Source organism: Cuculus canorus, chromosome Z (genome assembly GCF_017976375.1).
Source record: "Cuculus canorus isolate bCucCan1 chromosome Z, bCucCan1.pri, whole genome shotgun sequence".
In the NCBI taxonomy this organism is placed as follows: Eukaryota; Metazoa; Chordata; class Aves; order Cuculiformes; family Cuculidae; genus Cuculus; species Cuculus canorus.
In genome coordinates this window covers 33,501,864-33,521,348 of record NC_071441.1, presented here as the reverse complement: position 1 = coordinate 33,521,348, position 19,485 = coordinate 33,501,864, and the positions used below count along the sequence as shown (strand labels likewise).

The 19,485-nt window shown below is 37.0% G+C and overlaps 1 protein-coding gene across 4 annotated transcripts in view; it reads right to left on the bottom strand.

The window, feature by feature from the left end:
• Positions 1-19,485, bottom strand: part of FER (FER tyrosine kinase) — a 155,918-nt gene that overhangs the window by 130,902 nt on the left and 5,531 nt on the right. For 2 of the 4 annotated variants that reach the window (XM_054053621.1, XM_054053622.1), the window contains exons 2-4: positions 9,139-9,227; positions 4,545-4,803; positions 895-1,068 (exon numbers count right to left, since the gene is read on the bottom strand). In XM_054053621.1, coding sequence (XP_053909596.1) covers positions 895-1,068; positions 4,545-4,751 — 381 coding nt within the window. In that variant the 5' untranslated portion in view covers positions 4,752-4,803; positions 9,139-9,227. Of the gene's footprint in view, positions 1-894; positions 1,069-4,544; positions 4,804-9,138; positions 9,228-10,160; positions 10,183-19,485 lie in introns of those variants that run through there. The other 2 variants (XM_054053623.1, XM_054053620.1) reach the window with 2 other exon arrangements.

Below are 19,485 nucleotides of genomic sequence, written 5' to 3'. Positions count from 1 at the left end.
CATATGCATTTCACCAAAAAGAAAACACAGGGTTTTCCCAGAGCATCCTAAAAATATGAACTGTGCAGACTTTTATCTTCTCAAGGTTTGTATAATGTCCTGACAAATAATATGCAATTTGCTTCTGTGTAACAAAACTAGAAATAATGCCAAGCACATAAGAAGTATTTTGAATTTCTGGGAACCATTCTGTAAGTGCTCCAGTGACATAAACCCTCTGAACGTCAGCTAACAATGACAGAACATATCATAATCTAAACAGAATGCTATTCAAATGCTTCTTAGGAAAATCAGGGAAGGTGAGGGGGAGGGCGGAAGTGACCCAATACCCCGAAAAACACAGGCTCATTCATCAGGATGCAAATATTTGCATGGCTATGCAGCCCATAATAATTAAAATCAATACAGTTTGTAATTAATAATTTGAGCAGTGCTCAATACGCACTATTTTAAAAAATCAAAGAGTTTTATTACAGATTTTATTAGAGTTAACAAATTAACAGAAAAAACAAGTTTTGCATAGTCTCATGTAAAAGCATACCTAAACTTGCAGCAGTCTTGTTTCATCTAGTCTCTCTTTCTTATGCTTCTCTCCTTCTTTTTCCATTTCTCCAGTTCTCTATGTTTAATCTCTATTATTTAGTACACTACCAGTTTTTCCTCTTCTATCCCCACTACTTTCAGATGCACCAATACATAAGTGACTGTGAGTGACTATTTAGCTTGGAAATTTTATCAGGTAAGACAGCCTACTGCCCATTCTAATTATTACAAATCACTACTTTTACATAGTGCAAACAAAACCAGTGGAATTAAAAAGATCCATCCTCAATATATTACTCTTTAAATATACAAAACTATAATAAATTTATAAAGCACAATTAAATAAGATACCTTATACATCTCTGCTTCAATTTGCTGATGAACACCTACATAACTCTTCTTAACTTGCTGCTTATCTTTGATCATCATTGTAAGCCTATGCAAAGGCCCAGAATTAAGATCCTCTGCATGCGTCTTCATTATTTTGCTCAGCTGTTCTGTTTGCTGTACCACAAGCAACCAAGACTATAACAAAAAAGAATAGAAAGTGTTTACTTATTCTGGCTTACAAATAACCAAACGAGGAACATGAGCTGTGGGAAAAGAGGCATCACTGTTTAAAACAAACAAGTAAAAAACAAAAAAGAATTTTAAACTTACCCAAATGCACTTGATCTCTTCTAAAATAAAGTTCTTCCTGCTACAGCAAAATCATGCCCCAAACTTACTCATAAAATCAAATACAATATTGTATGGTCACCCTTCTGCACCACCCTAGTACTATTTCTGAACACTGATGAAAGCTTTATGGCCTTTCTGGGAATACATCCCCAGTACCCGTGACAACCACGTCCTCATGTCCTTTGTTCTCCTGTTTCCCAGCTACTCTGTTCAAGCTGATTTCTCTGTCCTTGTCTAAATATCTCACAGTAATATGCACTTGTGTAGTTCCTCTTTAAGACCATATGATTCATCAGCTAGTTCACATAACTGACCACAGGCCACCAGTAAAGCATAAGGTGCTAACAAGGTAAGAGACAGAAGCAATTACTTGTCTTTCATAGTAACATCTTTCTGTATCCTTACTTTAATAACTTCCTTGGCCATTCTGTCAGTTGGTTTTGAGGACAGCTTAAAGTGCTGTGTAGAGCTCCGAATTTTGATTAGAAACTGTAAACACAAAGGCTTCCATTGCACCACAGATACGAACACGAAGTTAAAAGCTTAGTTCAAATAAAAGCATTTGTTATCCTAAAGCTCCCTGTCACACTTTGCTGATGAGAATATTATTGGATTCTTCAGAGATAACCCCCGACACTGAATGCTATGCTATATCTAAAATTTTGAAATTCCTACATGCCATACATTTGCCAAGTTTTGAAGGCAGCTGGTATGGTTGTTTTACTAGCATTTACCTTAACTCTTACTAAAGACAGAAAACTACCTTAAACCATCAAAAGCTCTGGGGGTTCTTTTCATTTCATACATAAACATATATACACAGTATCTCCATCTCTGGACTCTAGAGAACAAAATATAAGACAGTTAACTCCTGTATATATTAAACCATATTTAACATTTCCTTTAGCTTGCAAACATACCACAGACTGGCACAGAGCTATCTCAGACTGCTTAAAGTGTTGTAAAAAGGTCATGTCCTGAAACTTCCCTGCTATGGCTGAAAACTGCTTCACCTCTCCATTGCAGAACATTTCTCAAATGACATCAGAAGCCATACTGCAAAGCTACATAGGATAAAAATATCATTAAAGAGCTGTTGGAAGGAGTAGAAAATACTGTTTTTCTAATATTACTGGTTGCCACCACTGCCTTCCAGCAAATTCGCTGCCTCTGCATGAAAAAAACATAGTACAGATTTTCCCTAACACCATTTGTTTCTATGTGCTCACTCTTGCTGCACATGTTAAAGAAATAAATAAACATAAAAGATTAGGCAGCTTGGTATTTGGTTATTTGGTTTGGATGCCATGTAATACCAAAAATTTAATATACAAGTGTTTTAAATCGTAGGAGGTATAACATTCTAGATTTATGTCCCAGAATATTTAGGTCATACTTTGATTCTGTAAAATGTTAGGAAAAGAAAAAAAGTATCATTAAACAGTAAAGTGAATTAGAGTAAGGTGAGTAAAGTAATCAACTATTCAGACGTTTTAATTGCCAAAATCAATAAGACAACATGTCACCATATAACCTTAAAAATCCAAGGTGACAGTGAAATTTCAAAGCAAGTCCATAAAGATCTGTCAGTAGTATACAAATATTTTCGCAGTTTATATATAGAGATGTAGAGATTAGAGAGAAGGCTTGACAGAAAAACGGCATCTCCTCAAGAAAAAAAATTAAAAAAACCACGAAGAAGGAAGAAAAATAATCTTGAAAGAACAACTTGAGTGTCTACGTCCAAAACAAGATTTCAAATCACACACATGCTTCTCTTCAACACAAATTGAGTGTAGCTGAAGTCAGACCTTCAGCTTTTCAAAATTTACTAGCTCACAGAAAGTGTCCCTGTCACTGACATGAACCGTCCTAGACAGAAGCAACTAGAGAATGTTAAGAGTTTCATTATAATGCTAAATAGTCTGGTGCCAATGCTCCTTTACTTTTCTGGCCCTAATCTGCTCCATTTCACAGCCTGAAAGAATTGCAAAGCAATTCATCTAGCACATAAGAGCAACTCTAGTAGGGCAGTATAGCAAGGATTATCAGTTGTATCACCAATAATTCCATACATAACTTCTGGATCTAACAGCAGAAAGCCTGAAGAATATACCTGACTTCTGCCAATCTTAGGCTGCTGACAATGATTTCATGTTTATTTACATAAATCATCACAACTTAAATAGCAAAATCTATAACAAACTGCATATAAAAAAATATGATTAGGTGAAAATCATTTCAAATACACTAACAAAACATAGAGATTAAAAAAACTCAAAACATAGTAGGTCAATTTACAAGACAAGAATTATTGTGGGGGAGTGAAACAGTAACAACTTGTTATAGATAAACACTGTGTAGTGCTACTTTTGGGGCAGCTGAAGCAGGCTAGCTACACCAGCACAGCTTTTAAGTCACACAAAACATCCCTTTAATCCAGTATAAATCTAGATCCCTGCACAAAGAGCAGTTACATTCCTGATGCCACATCACAGCTAGCATTCAAGCAGCCACCCCATAAGCCCACTACATAAAAAGAATTTTGTTTAAAATTTAACTTGACCCAAAAAAGTGTGTTTTCCTGCAGAGAGGAGATCAGGTGTGCCAAAGCGAAGAGACTATATAACCACTGCTAAAGCAGAAGGGCCAAAAATTGAATAAGCCATTAAAACAGAATAGTCTTCTCTAGTCAGGGAGGAACCCAAGTCAACAGTGAAGCTTACAAACATGTGAAAAGGGGAAGTTTGCCTCATTGCTATCTTTGTTGGACTTGCTATAATTCTGTAAATTGATAATTTGGGCCTTACCTTCATAAAAAGTCAACATAGTGATTTTAAATTGAATACAAAAAAACTCCACAATTATGAGAAATATCCTGAATTAATGGGTTGGGGTTTTTTGCAACACACATTGCAGTGTGAATAACAGTTGGAATGTTCAACTTTGCCTCAGTTTCCTGGCATTTTTCCATTTCTGTTACAAATGCTATCTAACATAAATAACAGTTCCTATTTAAATGTCTTAACAGAAAAGCTTACTATAGCATACCCATATTTTCAAAAACACTAAAGAAAGTAGCAGGCTCGACCTAGGAATCTGAATTTCAGAATTCAGGATTGATTCTAGTTTAGTTATTATTTTCAAAGAAAGACTGGAGTTCAACTTCTGCATGTTCCATGGAGGAGCTCATTTTAAATACTTTTGCAACATTAACTCTCAAGAAGCTGAATGAACTCAACTCAAACTAAAACATACAAAAATAAACCCATCACTCTTATTTCCAAGGATATCCGAAATTCAAAATACTTCAGTCTTACCTTAGATACGTTGCTGATATAATCCAGCTGACAAGTGCTCTCTTTATCTACTTGATTGCAAAGATTCTGTAAAGTGGAGGCATACTCCTTATCACTTTTTACTCGCATTACCATAAATTTCTTCACTGTTTCCAGCAGTCGTAGTTCCCAGTCTTGCAGTTTTAATAAAGCATCATGAGAATACTTCAGGTCACCTCCAAACCCCATTTTTTAAGGCACTATATACCGCACAGAGTAAAATACAGGCTCTTCACCACATCTGAAAGCAGAAGAAGGTTCATTAGACACTTGTTGAAAGAAAAACTAGAAATTTGGCAAAGTGGAACTATCAATGCCTAAACCTCAAAATAACTTTACCATGAGACTAACCACATACATGTTCCTTCTCAAAATAAACTGAAAGGAGGGTCAAAGCACTGTTTTGAACACTGATCTGTGATCTCAGGTCCACAATTGTCTTCCAGTTTCCATCTGCAAAACATACCCCCCCCAACTTAAAGTGGAGTTACAAGGGAACATGTAAAAGCACATAAGACGTACACTAAAGACCAATCCACAAATTTAATCAAATATGCATAACTGACAGTATCTCCAGACAAGAACTGCAAAACATACTGTTCCACTTCTGGTGACCCGAAACATTTGTTCCTGTGGTTTTCTGTCCTAACAACAGAGAAAAAGCCAAATAAAACATCATTTCTCAGGTACTGCATCTGCAGGAAATGGATAACTAGTTAGAAGCTAGTTTGCTCCAAAACACTGTGTTAGCAGGACATTAAACTTGAGGATTTAACCTCCCAAAAATAAGAAAATATCCCAAACTAATGACCACTGCTCCGCTGAGACACACATCAGGGCAGACTCCTTCAGTTCACATGATTTTCCTCTAAAGCAGTCCAGTCTTCCTGTACCAAATGGAAATCATTTGATAAACTGGTAAGAAATGCTACCTTATTAATTCGTATAATAAAACTGCAGGTCGAAGGCACCTGTTTGACCTAGCTATAAAACATCTGCACCTGTAAAAATACAAAACTTCTGTAAAGTTATAACAAACATTAATAGATCTATCTTCCTAACAGCCCACAAGCCAAAGCAGGACTAATAAACTTACTTTACAGGGAGAACTGAGAGGTATCAATTAATGTCAACGTTGTATCAGCTAATATCAGGATGTACAAGGCCTAGAAACAGACTTTTCAAGGTACCTAACATTTTTAACACATTAAGTATCCAGAAAAAAAAAGATGTCACTGGCTTCAGTTATCACACAAAATTGCAGCAGATTTTGCCAATCAGAACCTAGAGCAATTTCCAAGATAGCCAGATTCACAGGATCATTATTTTCTTCCTGCAATTCCCTGCCTCCAATAGCTCTTCTAGTAAGTTACGGATATAAATCTCTTTCTCTACATGTTTATTCTCAGAACTCAAACCATGCTATGTAAGGAAAAAAAAAAAAAAAACCACAAAAAACAGATCCTACAAAGAAAATAAGAAAAATGCCATGTTAATACCCATCTACACAAGAGACAAGTCAAGGCCACATGAGTGACCTTACATCTATTGCAAGCTTTCACCTGCTCTTTAATTTAAAGCTATATTTTTTAGTCAGAATTCTTGCTGATACCCAGAAGCTCAGTCATAAAGAGCAATACTAAATAATTAACAATGGCTGTATTTATAATGGATGGACTGTGTCATTGCTAACTGTATTAATGATGATATTTTCACAGTTAAACTTAAGAACAGTCTTGCAAACCCACTAATATTTTAGTAAGATGAGCAAAAGAAAAAATCTTAAAGTCTACTTACTAACATGACCGGAGTTACACTTGTAATTATTTTGACATACTTTAGACCTTCTGTGACCAGCCTCATTTTCCTCCTACCACATTTTGGCACATTACCTACATATCCTAGCACACTAGTTATGACAAAAGGTAGAACCTTTATTTTCTTACATTCCAGATTCAAAAGAGATAGGAACTGAATCTCAAGATGAAGTCTGACCTTGTGCTACAAGTAAAGCACTTAGTCTGCTTGCTTTTACTCCAAGCTCTGTCTCTCAGGGAGAAGCAGGGAGGCAAAAGATGAAGGAACTATTGTCAGTATATGAAATTTCAGTCTGCTTCTACTGACTCACTGTGGAGTCATAAGATTACAAAAATCAACAGAACAGAAGATCCAACAACATCCCATTCCAGCCTGCTAAGCCTCCCTTCCCTACATAGTAATCAGATTTTTTCCAATTACACTGCTAGAAGCCTGGGTACATAGACAAAAATTGTACACATATTGGTCTCTGGTCTTTGTTTTCAATTATTCCATTAACCACGACAGAAGCAGAGCTGCAAAAATTTGTTTAGCAAAAGTGATAGAAGTCTGATTTGGCAAGACTAACAAGCTGTCACAGTTTAGCTCCCCACCTCACTTGGCCAGCAACTAAACAAGCAGTTGTGATCCCTGTCCCCCCACCACCACACACACACACACACACACACACAGGGAAAGGGAAGAGGGGAGACGGGAGAGGAGAAGGAAAGAGAGTAACTTGTGAGTTGAAAATTAAAACAGCTATAATGAATATAATAAAAAGAAAAATAATATTAATAAAAGAATAATAAAATATATACAAATATGCATATATTTTATTATTCCCCAATGACTATATCATCACTGATGTCTCAGAGCAGGCACAGGGAAAGGTTACTAGACTGGACTCAGCATCAGACAAGAGCTGCCATCAAGGAATTGGATTCAGGAATACACAGATCTGGGATCAGAAGGATCGACAAGCTCCTTACTAGATGTCAGTCATTTAAGAAGGGGGCTTAACCCTTGTGATTCTCAGTTTTATTTTGAGCATAACGCATATGGAATGAAATACTCTGTTGGTCCGTTTGAGGTTATCTGCCTTGTCTGCTCCTCTCTGCCGGTGTGACCCTTTTTTGCCCCTTTGACTTACAACATTCCACCAACTCAAGGATAACCTTGGTCTCCACAGAAACAGGTATAAGCAAGGGCCTTTCTGCATACCAGTGCCTTGTTACTTTGGTGATAATCATAAATTTTAAGCATTATGGCTCCTAGAGACAAGATACTGTCTGAAAAAATATATTCAGAATTTTCAGAAAATGAAGTTACTTAGACAAGGCTTAGCTGAAAAGTTAGAAAATTGGTTCCACTTTAGCTGAAACCAGAATAAGGACACTCTCAGATCTGATGATTCCCAACTGGGTAAGCTGGTTTCTGTATGCCTTTCTTGTAAATTAAGAAAACGTTCAAGATATTCATGAATACTCAAGTGGTCCAACATTGTGGAGGCACAGAAGGGGTGGACAAGTATCCAAAACCAAAGCCACTTAACTGTCAGTAAGTAAAACTCAACACTTTTAATTAAAACCACTTTTAATTTCTTAACACTTTTTATTTTTTTAAAAATTAAAACATTTAATTGAATGATCAAATCTACATTTAATTGAAAGATTGCAATCTGTCCCTGACACACATGAATGGCCATGCTATGTGGAATCAAAGGTCCTGTGTGTCTGACAATGATAGGAACTAAATGAGCAGGGAAGAACAAAGCACATATATAGCAATACTTCCTCAGGATGCATTTGTACCCTTTTAATAATATATAACATTATGTTATATATTGCCATGAAGTATACCCAAGACTGCGACTACTAATCTTAAAATAATGATGGATCCACATGCATCAGTTGGAGCTCGTGTTTTCATAATATAAATAACAAGCTAGGTAGCCAACAAACCACAAACCAGAAGCACACTTAGTGTCCCGTTGTATTCAGAACAGGAAAGCACAACAGACATCTCACTCCTGCAGAAGAAGGCATATGGAAGGGGCATGGTAAGCAGAGAGCACTACACTCACTCTTGATCTGCTGTCAACACCCTTGCTCCTAAATCTGGATGGGTTCAAAATCACTTAGCCTGGCTTTTATTTCGCAGACCCTTTCTAGAAACATTAAGAATACTGCAAAATATTAAAAAGAAGAGGACTTGGATTCAGGTGACAAATCCTCAAACGCAAGACTTCTTTACTGATATAAAAAAAATACTTTCTTTAAAAAAAAAACAACTTTAAATCACCTGAAAATATTTTTAAACAACTTGATTTTATAATAGGAGAGAATCCATCTCAGTTTCTGAATGTGAGGTTTACAGTAGTTATATGCCATTCAAACAATGAAATAAAGCATGCTTAACCCTTCATTCAAGCCTTAAATAAAAATCAGGCTGTTAAACAATTGATAATTCTGTTAGTGTAGGATCTACTTCTGGAATCTACAACACCATGAAACTTAAAACACATGCTTTACCTACCATTTGTTTACACTAACCATATATTCAGCATATTATCTGTATATGCATTCAATGCAAAATGTACGGAACATGAACTAGCTCAACTAGTGTTTCACAAAGCTATTACCATCAATAAACATCCAAAGTGGTAATCCAAAGCTAGGCTGATCATTTCAAAACTGGTCTAAAATACCAGAATACTTAAGGCAAAGTAAGTAGTTCATTTTCAGGAAGGCTTTTCTGCAAAACTTTGCTCACATACCTTAAAATCTTCCTCAAGAAATGTTCCTTTGTATGTATCTCTTTGCGCTAGCAGCTACTCCTGATTTTCACTTTTATTTTCTGGAAACTCTGTTAAAGAAAAGCAGATAAAACATTTTATTATTATTATTTCAGCATTTTAAAATACATTGCAAAACCTAAGCTTAGATAAGTTGTTTTGCACTTTCAGACTTTTACAAGTAGACAGGTTTTCTTTAAAAAAGAGACAGAGTTCAAGAGAACCAAAGGAGCAGGCCACTGAAATGACTGCAAGTTACTACTATGCTATCAATTCACACACACAACTTTGAAAGAAGAAATATTTTTGTCTCTACAACATATAATCAAAGATTCATCTAAAGTTCTTAGGATTTTTTTATTCCACAGTGTATCATTTCATTTATTTCTGAACTGTGCCCTTGATAAAACAAAAAGGAAGCCCGTTAATAAGGAAAATGAAACCACAAGAGACGAAAATTCATTATGTTAAAGACAAACTTAGTAGCACTATTTTCACTAGACTGTAAGAAAATAAGTAGGAAAGGGACCAATCAAGACAAAGATATTTCTTATACGGGTCTAATTACTCCAATATCTAGAACAATAAGAGTTTGGAAAGTTAAGATGACTGCAACACCAAAATTTGAAGCTGTTACACTGAACTACAATCTAGGTGAAGAAAATTGCAACAGAAGACTGAATATTTGAGGTTTTATACTACAAAAATGGCATATAAGATATAAAAAAATAAGAAACAGGATTGGCATATAGCTTAAAAGTGCAAAGTATACTGTATAGGCTACACCTGTATCAATGTTAAGTGCTCACTTACAATATCATATCATGATGTCTCATCTGAAGTTAAAGCTTAAAAGTTTAAAGATACAGTAAGCAAAACGAAAGACACAGTGCGTAAGAGTAAAGAAGACAGAACCATTTTGCACTTCTACATTACTTCAAACAAAGCACTAATCATGGACATATCTTAAAAGGGCAGAAAAGATGACCCTAGGAAATACTGACCTGTCAGCCTCACCTCTGTGCCTGTGAAGATCATGGAACAGATCCTCCTAGAAGCTATGCTAAAGCGCAGGTAGGACAGGGAGGTGATTCAAGACAGCAGCCAGCATGGCTTCACCATGTCCTGCCTGACCAACATAGTGCCTTTATATGATGGGGTGACTACATCAGTAGACATGGGAAAAGGAATGGATGTAATCTGTCTAGACTTCTGTAAAGCCTTTGACACCATCCTCCACAACATCCTCCTCTCTAAATTGGAGAGATATGGATTTGATGGATGGACTTTTTAGTGGATAAGAATTGGTTGGATGGTCGCATTCAGAGAGTTGAAGTCAAGGGCTCAATGTCCAGATGGAGAACTGTGACAAGTGGTGTCCCTCAGAGGTCCGTACTGGGACCAATGCTGTTTAATATTTTCATAAATTATATAGACAGCGAGATCAAGTGCACTCTCAGCAAGTTTACCATGCCATGAAGCTGAGTGGTGCAGTTGCCACACCAGAAGGATGGGATGCCATCCAGAAGGGCCTGGACAAGCTGGGAAAGTGTGCCTGTGTGAACATCATGAGGTTCAACAAGGCCAAGAGCAAGGACCTACACCTATGTTGGAGCGATTCACAATTTCAATACAGGATGGGGGATGATGCGATTGAGATCAGCACTGGAGAGAAGCACTTCATGGTGCTCATTGATGAGAAGCTCAACATGAGCCAACAATGTGTGCTCGAAGCCCAGAAGGCCACATCAAAAGGCCAGAAGGCTGCATCAAAAGAAGCATGGCCAGCAGGTAGAGAGAGGTGATTCTCCCCCTCTGTTCCTCTCTTGTGAGATCCCATCTGGAGTATTGTGTCCAGTTCTGGAATCCTCAACATAAGAAGCATATGGAACCTGCGGAACGGGTACAGAGGAGGGCTACAAAGATGGTCAGAGGGCTGGACCACCTCCCATATGAGGACAAGCTGAGAGCGTTGGCCTTGTTCAGCCAGAAGAGAAGGCTCCAGAGAGACTTTACAGTGTCCTTCCAGTACCTGAAGGGGGCCTACAAGAAAGCTGGGGGGGGGAATTTTTACAAGGGCATGTTGTGAAGGACGAGTGGGAATGGCTATAAATTGGAAGCGGGAAGATTTAAGTTAGACATTAGGAAGAAATTCTTTACTGTGATGGTGGTGAAGCACTGGCACAGGTTGCTCAGGGAAGTTGTGGCTGCCCCATCCCTGGAAGTGTTCAAGGCCAGGTTGAATTGGGCCTTGAGCTGCCTCATTTAGTGGGAGGTGTCCTGCCCATGGCAGGAGGGTTAGAATGAGATGATCTCTAATGTCCCTTCCAACTCAAACCATTCTACGATTCTATGATTCTATGACAGCTCTAGTTCATACTCAAGCAGATGTTATTTAGTTATTCTAGTTACTTAGTGATATTCTAGAAACAAAGTTCTGCCTAATGTAAAAATAAAAAACAATTCTTAATGACCAAAATTAGAAAAGTTTGTAACTGTACATTCGGTCACTGCAAAGACACAACAACTAGGCAAGTAAATACAAAAGGAGAGGAAAAAAAGCAGCAAGACAGAAGTATTACAAAGTTTAGCACGTTTTTAATAACATATAAAAATAATTGTTGCTGAGTATAAAAGCCCCAAAAAAAGTCTTCACCAGCAAAAGATTACAAGCAAGAGCAAAACATTACAGTAAATTTGGCTGCAGTCGTCCCATCACAAATACAAACCAGTTGAAAACATCAGAAAATAGCTGGACGGGGACACTATTTTTAACCCCTTCCTTGTTCAAATGGGACTCATGAAAGTGAAACGCATGCTACTACCAGCACCTGGGCACATTTAGATTTCAAACAGATGTTAAAGAACTGAATGTCATAAAATGAAATCATTCTGAAAATCCCATTTATCAAATCAAACAACAGACTGGAGCCACTTAAACACAGAGAAGTTGTATCTTGTTATCTCTGCACACAAACAAAAAGCACACCTTTAAATAGTTACCCTATCACATACATTAGAATGGAGAATTTTTCTTTGTTAATGTAAAAATACAACGCAAACCCAACTTTTCTTCAGAATTCTAACTACTACTGACTTTTTATCTATGTGCATATTTTCATCTGCATACAAGTCATTAGCAGAATTTAAAACTGGTAATGCAAGTCCAATGCTGGTCTGACAGGCATATAATAGCTAGTACATAGAAGTATAATAGAAGCTAACAACACAGCCATCTGCTAGAGAGCTATGAAATCTTTCAAAATCCTTGTTGCTATTTCTGAGCTCAAACATAGTAGAATTTGATAGTTACAGATAGTTACCTCATTGTAACAAGCCATCAAAAAATAAACATATAAAAAGAAAAAAAAAAAAAAGATAAGGCTAGAGCAGAAAACTTAGACAATCTGTTATTCTAAAGTCATTCCCTAGACATCCAAAGCCAATGCTATACCAGATCCTCCTTAGACTAGGGATATATAAGGCGTTCACTGAAAATGAAGCATCAGAGGAGTATTTAAAAATATCAAAGTAATAGTAAGAATTCACCAGAGCCAGATTACTATTCAGCTGAAGTCTTAAAGCATCAAATATGAAATTGCCAAACTACTAATTCTGCAAAAATTTAGGCTTCAGGTGACCTATGTAAAGAGAAATGGAGACTGGAAAATATACCCATTCTTTTTTCAGAGCTTGACAAGTCACTCAGGAGAAGCACAACAAAGACAGTCTGACTTCCATACCGGGCAAGGTGGTTGAAACCATACTGAAGAATTTATAGACTAGAATAATAGAGAGAATAAAAAATGCAGCTTTTGTAGAGAAAAGTCATGGTTCACAACTTCAAGATTTCTTCCAAGGAACCAAGGATTATGTGGATAAAGGTGTTGGAAGGGGTAGTGAACAGAAAACTTCTAAAAGGTTTCTGCTGATGTCTCTCGTAGGAAGCTGTTACAGAAGAGACGACCTTGCAGGGTAAGATTTAAGAGACAAAGATTCACAGGGGAGAGTCAAAAGTCTCCTCAGTATCTGGGCTGCTATCCTGAACCATCACCTGTTTGTCTGTCATTCCACATATTACCTCTGCTTAAGTCTGCAAATTACACAAAATTATTATAAGCAATCAAATCTAACATCATTAAAAAATTTGCACAAGAACCCCAGAATACCAAGTAACAAGCATGTAAAACAGCAGATTAAGTCATCTGTCAGTAAATGCAATGCCACACACTAGGAGAAAGAATTCTTAAGTTTTCTAATGCCACTACCAGAAAAAGATCTGGTAGTCTCTTGACATACATCTTCAAAAACAATTATACAGTGCTTTGAAGTGGTCAGAATAGGAGCCATCCAGAATATCAGACAATTTTTAATAAACGAAGAGAGAACATAACATATATTCTTACAATGCTGATACATTTGTGCTGGTCTTATACTTTCAAATTAGTCTATCTCATGAAGAATGTAAAGGATAAAAAAATGTATAGGTAATATTGATCACAGTATGGAGCAGCTTCTGCACAAAGAAACCAGAGAGGATATTATAGCTAACAAAACATATAAGTATGACAGAGTGTTAGATCAAAGTACAAAAAATAATAATCATGATAGCACAAAGTGATATTGTATGTCAGATGCCTGGAGCCTGGAGTGTTTCCCATAAGAGCACAGGAACATCAAAAAATTTTTAAAAGTTGCTCTTAAGTACTTCTTTGCGTAGTAAAAATTTAAATGAGAGAATTCAATGCCTAAAGACATTTTTGAGACCAAGAAACAAATATGTTAAAAAATTATTACAAAAATTCATTTAAAAAACCCTATTGAACAGCAGAATTTCCATCTCAAGATGTCTCTAATCTGAAAAGCAAAACAGGAACTATTATTCTGCATTTGTGCCAATAGCCCCTTATATCTGACAGCAGCAATTACAGAGCTTGACAGACTTCACTTGATTGCATAAATTTTCAGACAGTGCCCTCTCAATTCTTACCCCTACAGCTGTAAGATCAGTTTTCACTAGCAGCTCTTGCAGCTGTGATCTTACTAAAAATACAAGAAAATAAGAAGCAGAAAGTTCCATTAAGAAAAGGATTTACGCTTGACAGTGGTACAGAAAAAAAAAAAAAACAAACCTTAAAAAATACAACAAAACAAACCACTCGATAAAAGCCTCAGATAAAATTAGAAGACACACTTCCTTTTTGGGATATACAAAACTTCCATAACCTGTTGGAATTCTTTCACATGTTCAAATGGTAGTAAAATACATCATGGAAGTAAGTGACTAACGATCATGTAGGTGTAAAGGCTTATAATGTACAGATACTATCTAATTCTTTCCCTTTTCACCAGAGACTTACATATATTCACCTATGGCAGAAAGATTTTGTCACGACTCTGTCTTCTCAGACTACCTGATTTAGTATTACCCTGACCTCAGCACAACAAAAAAGTTTCTCAATAATCAAATCTCACCCTCCCCACATTGTGACTGAGGAATGCTGAGAAGACTACTCACTTCTTTGCAACCTGAATATCCTACTTTTTTACTAATTAGTTCTAATTCTTTCAATCTTTCATATAAATAATTTTCTAGACCACTGCTGTCCTCTGAATGCCCTCCAACTGGTCCCCACTTGACTTAAGAGTTCAGAACCTAAAACAGTGAGGTACTGTAAGACCTACCAACTCTGAGAACTGCAGACATTACTTCAAATTATTTCTGAGCTTCTGCCTGAGTGCTTTAACCTCTCCTGAACAGCGTGATACTCTATCCCCTTCTTAGTCTGTGATTCAAAAATTCTGGGTCCTTTTCCACAGAACTGCAATTTACCCTGTTTCTTCCCCCATCACATACCCACGCAGTCCAGCTACAGACATTGTTGCTCTTATGCCAACTGACACCTTACTTTGTTCCAGATGATATCTCCCATTTGCAAGATTATTGGAAATAGTAATCCCATTCTTTACCACATCTCCAGTTGCTCTTAGCTTCCCAGTATGTTGAAGGAATGAGGAAGCTGCCCAGCATAAGGAAGCTCCCAACTTCCTCAGTATGCCCTTTACTTTATCATCTTAGGCCTCCTGTAAAAAAAGTGCAACAGGAAGAGTTGCAGTTGGTTGGTAGTGAACCATTCACCAAGTGCTCTTTAGGCAACCAGTTTTGCTTCCAGCCTGCAGAATTTTCTATCTTACAGTCACAGGTAAGTAGCAAGGCAGATGCTGGAGACTGAATCTCACCAGGCAAAAGAGTACAAGAACTTAAAGGCAGCCAGAGATTAGAAAAAGCAGAGCTAGGCTGACTGTCACAAGTCACACTCTGCCACTTTAGGACTCCATGCTGTACTCTTCTTAATTTTAGAAAAGGCAGTGCCACATACAAAGTAATAAACACACATACATCTTGCTTTCAAAGGCTAAACACACCTACTTTCTTAATACATTCCACAGGCTTACAAGTAAAGAAAACTTCCTTTCCATATTTTTCCAGGAATTACACTGTCCTTAATTCAGGTTCCTAGTTCCAATGAAAGTCAGAGAAAAGCACAGCCTCAATTAAAGGGTAACTGACCTGAATTTTCACTGAACTCTCAATTCTGTAGTGTTGCAACATTTATCTTCATAGTAGATCTTAACAGAAAAAAAGATGGAGCAGGATGAAGCTGATAAAAATTATTGTTATGTGGCACACATTGCGCTCTGCTATCATCAACCCTGTTGCAAATTCTACTGGCTGAAGGACAGGACTGCTCTAGAACTACAAAGAAACATACAATGCTAAAATTACTGAAAGCTGGCCATAAATTGAAAAAAAAACGTAAACAAATGCATCAGTAACTCAGTTTCATTTTAAGGTGTACATTATATATTATATTTATGAAACTTCTGAGCAAAAAGAGCATGAAAAGACAACTAAAGTATTGCATTTTCAAGGGCTTCCTTGTCTTAATGGAATAGTGAAGCTGGAAACAACTGCTAGGAAAAGTGGCAGGAAGAGTCAATACTGAAATGAAAAAGTAGCTGCAGTAACCTTGTTGACGAACGAGTTACTAGCGTATGCACAGTTAATTTCTTTCTTTTTTTTTTTTTTTGATGATTTCTTTCATCCAGTTAGATGCCAGCTTCTGCAGTTTGAAGGTAGGAAGTAATCTGTCTTATTTGGAAAAGAAAACCCAAACCCCTGAAGGTAATGTTTTATATCTTTATATCCATCTGCCTTGGTAAGTCAAAATGAGCATACACCTACACACACACAAAAAAAAAAAAAAAGAAAAAAAGAAAAAAAAATTCCAAGTGCAAACTCTCAATCCCAAGGCCACCTACTGAAGTATCTCTTCAGAGAAGACAGAGGAGGGAAAAATACTGACAGGGTACTGAGGAGCTCTCTTCATCACAAAACACCATGTAGGACTCTTCCCTGGAAAGATTTCAGGTCCCAAAACTCTTCTAGCTGCTGCCACTGCAAACTTCAACTTAGAAACCGGGAATACTTCCAGGAGCTTCTTCTGCGAGCACTGTATTACCTCTTGAGATTTAAGGATGTGTTTTAGGGATTTAAGGAAACGTACAGAATGTGAAATGCTTTTAAAGGTCTAGAGCCAGTTTAATTTCTTCCTATGGCCCAACATCAACCAGAATTTCTCACTGCAGTCAAAATAATTAGATTAAAAAATCTGCCATTAGTCTGTAATATATGACACTACTGGTCTCCTCAGGAGAAACATAATCTCGTTTCAAGTATTTATTGCCCTTTGAAAAGAACTTCAGAGCAACCAGAGTGTTGCTTCTTCTTTCCTCCTTCATTAAACTAATTACATCCTTCTTGTTCATTAAACCCTCTACCTAGTTAACTCTCTGTTCATTCAGTCTTCTTCAGTTCATTTATCTTCTTGGCACCATTGCACCACAGTTAACATAGTTCAATTAAACAGTATTACATATAAAAAAAATCAGCCCATGAGGACTCCTGTCCCTTCCCAACATCTAACATTCCAGATTCTTACAATGCAGGAAATATAACCTTATATGGTTCAGAGACGGTGTTATCTCAAGTCTTTGTTCACTATTCCCGAGCTAAATGACCTTTCCTTTGCAGGTTCTGTATCCTAGAAGATACTTACTGAGATAACTCTCTCAGTTAAATGGGATACAGTTACTCTCACTATAAAAGCAGAGTCAGCAGAAAAACGACTGAGCTACGCATTTGCACCTCCTTAAACACTTGAAGTGCATAACAAATTTGAATACATACATTTTACAAATATATACCAACTAATTTTTCAAGATAAATGAAGAAATCTACCTTATCTTTTTACATCCAGTCAGTTTTGTTTGGGTACCATCAGCCTTCTCAGCTATAAACAACGCTCCTTCTGAATGGTATTATTCTCATTTAAAAATCTATAAATGGATCAATCTTTAATTAATAGACATAATTATGGAAGAATGGCTCGGTGAATGAGGGCATGATTTAATAGCAGTGAACAATCCAGGGTTTGCTGTCTGTAGCTAGGCCTGACCTTGAGATAAGATAAAAGGGAGTAGAATACAAGAATGTGGAATCCAGTGCAGGAAAGTCCCAAAGAGTTGTGATGAGAACTTTGTATCTGCCCCTTTCGTGTGCTCAAGAGCGTCTGGCCAGTTGTGTGACAGCACAAGGTGCAAGAACAGTGGGACATAACCAATTAGGATTTGTTTTGTTAGCACGTGCATTATTAGGATAAGCATATAAGAAGTGTAAGGTGTATGAATAAATGAGAACGATCATACTCATATTGAGACTCCATCGTTACTCCGGGTCCACCTCCCACTCCGACCCACAATAACAAACAGTTAGAAGTTGTGGATAGCTAACCCCCTAGGTCTCTAGAAAACAGGTCATTAAGTGCACAGGAGGGAAAAAAGTATGCTTGGACTCTTCACATGGAAATGTATTTACATACATAAGATTCAGTCTAGCTCATCTTTATTGCAACATCCCCAGTCTTTCACTTTGTCTATCAAAATATTCCTGCCAGAAGTGATGCCAAGCAGCTACCTTCTCATTTATGAAGCCAATGTTCTTCAGGATGTAGCACCATTCATAGATCTTCTTCAGAAAAAAAAAAAAAATTAGGGATGATAATAATAATTGTATCATAGGCAAGGATTATTTAGGTCCTTCAGAATCCTTGCTTTACCCTACTCTGAGACAATTGTAGGAAATTTTACTGACTACATCTTTAAACTTGAAATCCCAACTTAATCTGAAATAAATTCTGTAGGAGGACGCAAGCCATCTTACTGTAACAGTCAAATGTTAACACCCATCTGCTTGATCACTGCTCTGGAAGTGGCAGCTCCCACACGCTGAAATCAGAATAACCACATCAAAAATGTAAATTCCTACATCTCCACTAGGCTTCTAAAGTCTGGTAAGGAGGGACTCAGGCGATGAAATACTACAGCACAAGAGACCATCAAATCACAGCCCATCAGAATGATGTTTTAGTAGCCTGATATGCAGGGTTAGGCACTGCATGCATTGTGGAAACATGAAGCCTTAGCTTTGAGGATACAGGGATAGGATACCTCTGGAAGACTACTCTACATAGAACACAAATCTGCTGCAGTGTGCATCTATACCATGGCTGGAGCAGAGCCTAGACAAAACAATCCCATCAGCTGTGGGCAAATTTCCTTTCAGAGTGTACCACCTGGCTCCAGAAAAGCAAAATTACAAGGTTGTGGCAAGAACAATTAAGTGGCTGTGGAAGAAGACAAGGACTGAAACTGAGATTCTGACCTCAATAAGGACATTTGTAATTACCTTTTCATATTAAAAAAATCATTTTGATAAATTACATTATCTAGATGCCAGTTAAATTTGTTAAAATAGTAGCTTCAGATTTACTTAAGAGAATCACTGATGAGAGATTTCACCCTACAATTTCAACATTCACGTAATCCATAAGGCAGAACTGAGCATTAAAAGTCCTTCCTCTATCTTTGTTACAGACCTTTAACTCTTTACTATTCTTTGTTTTTTTAGCTGCACACTTCAACCGCTAACATTTTGCTGTGTCTAGTGAATCAGGCATTTCCTTTTGCCTGGTGAACTTCAGTTATTACATATGCTGAACTGATAAATAACTATATTACGGGAACTACAGAAAACATACTCTTCCTGGGAGAAAACACATCCACAGCATCAACATACAATAAATATACCAATACCAACAACAAACAAGTCTGTGTTTTTCTGATTCCATGCTCCATATCTTTTAATCAGTAAAAATGTGCTCCAGTTGTATGATTTTCCTTAAAACTGGCTACAAAAGCAATTCTCAC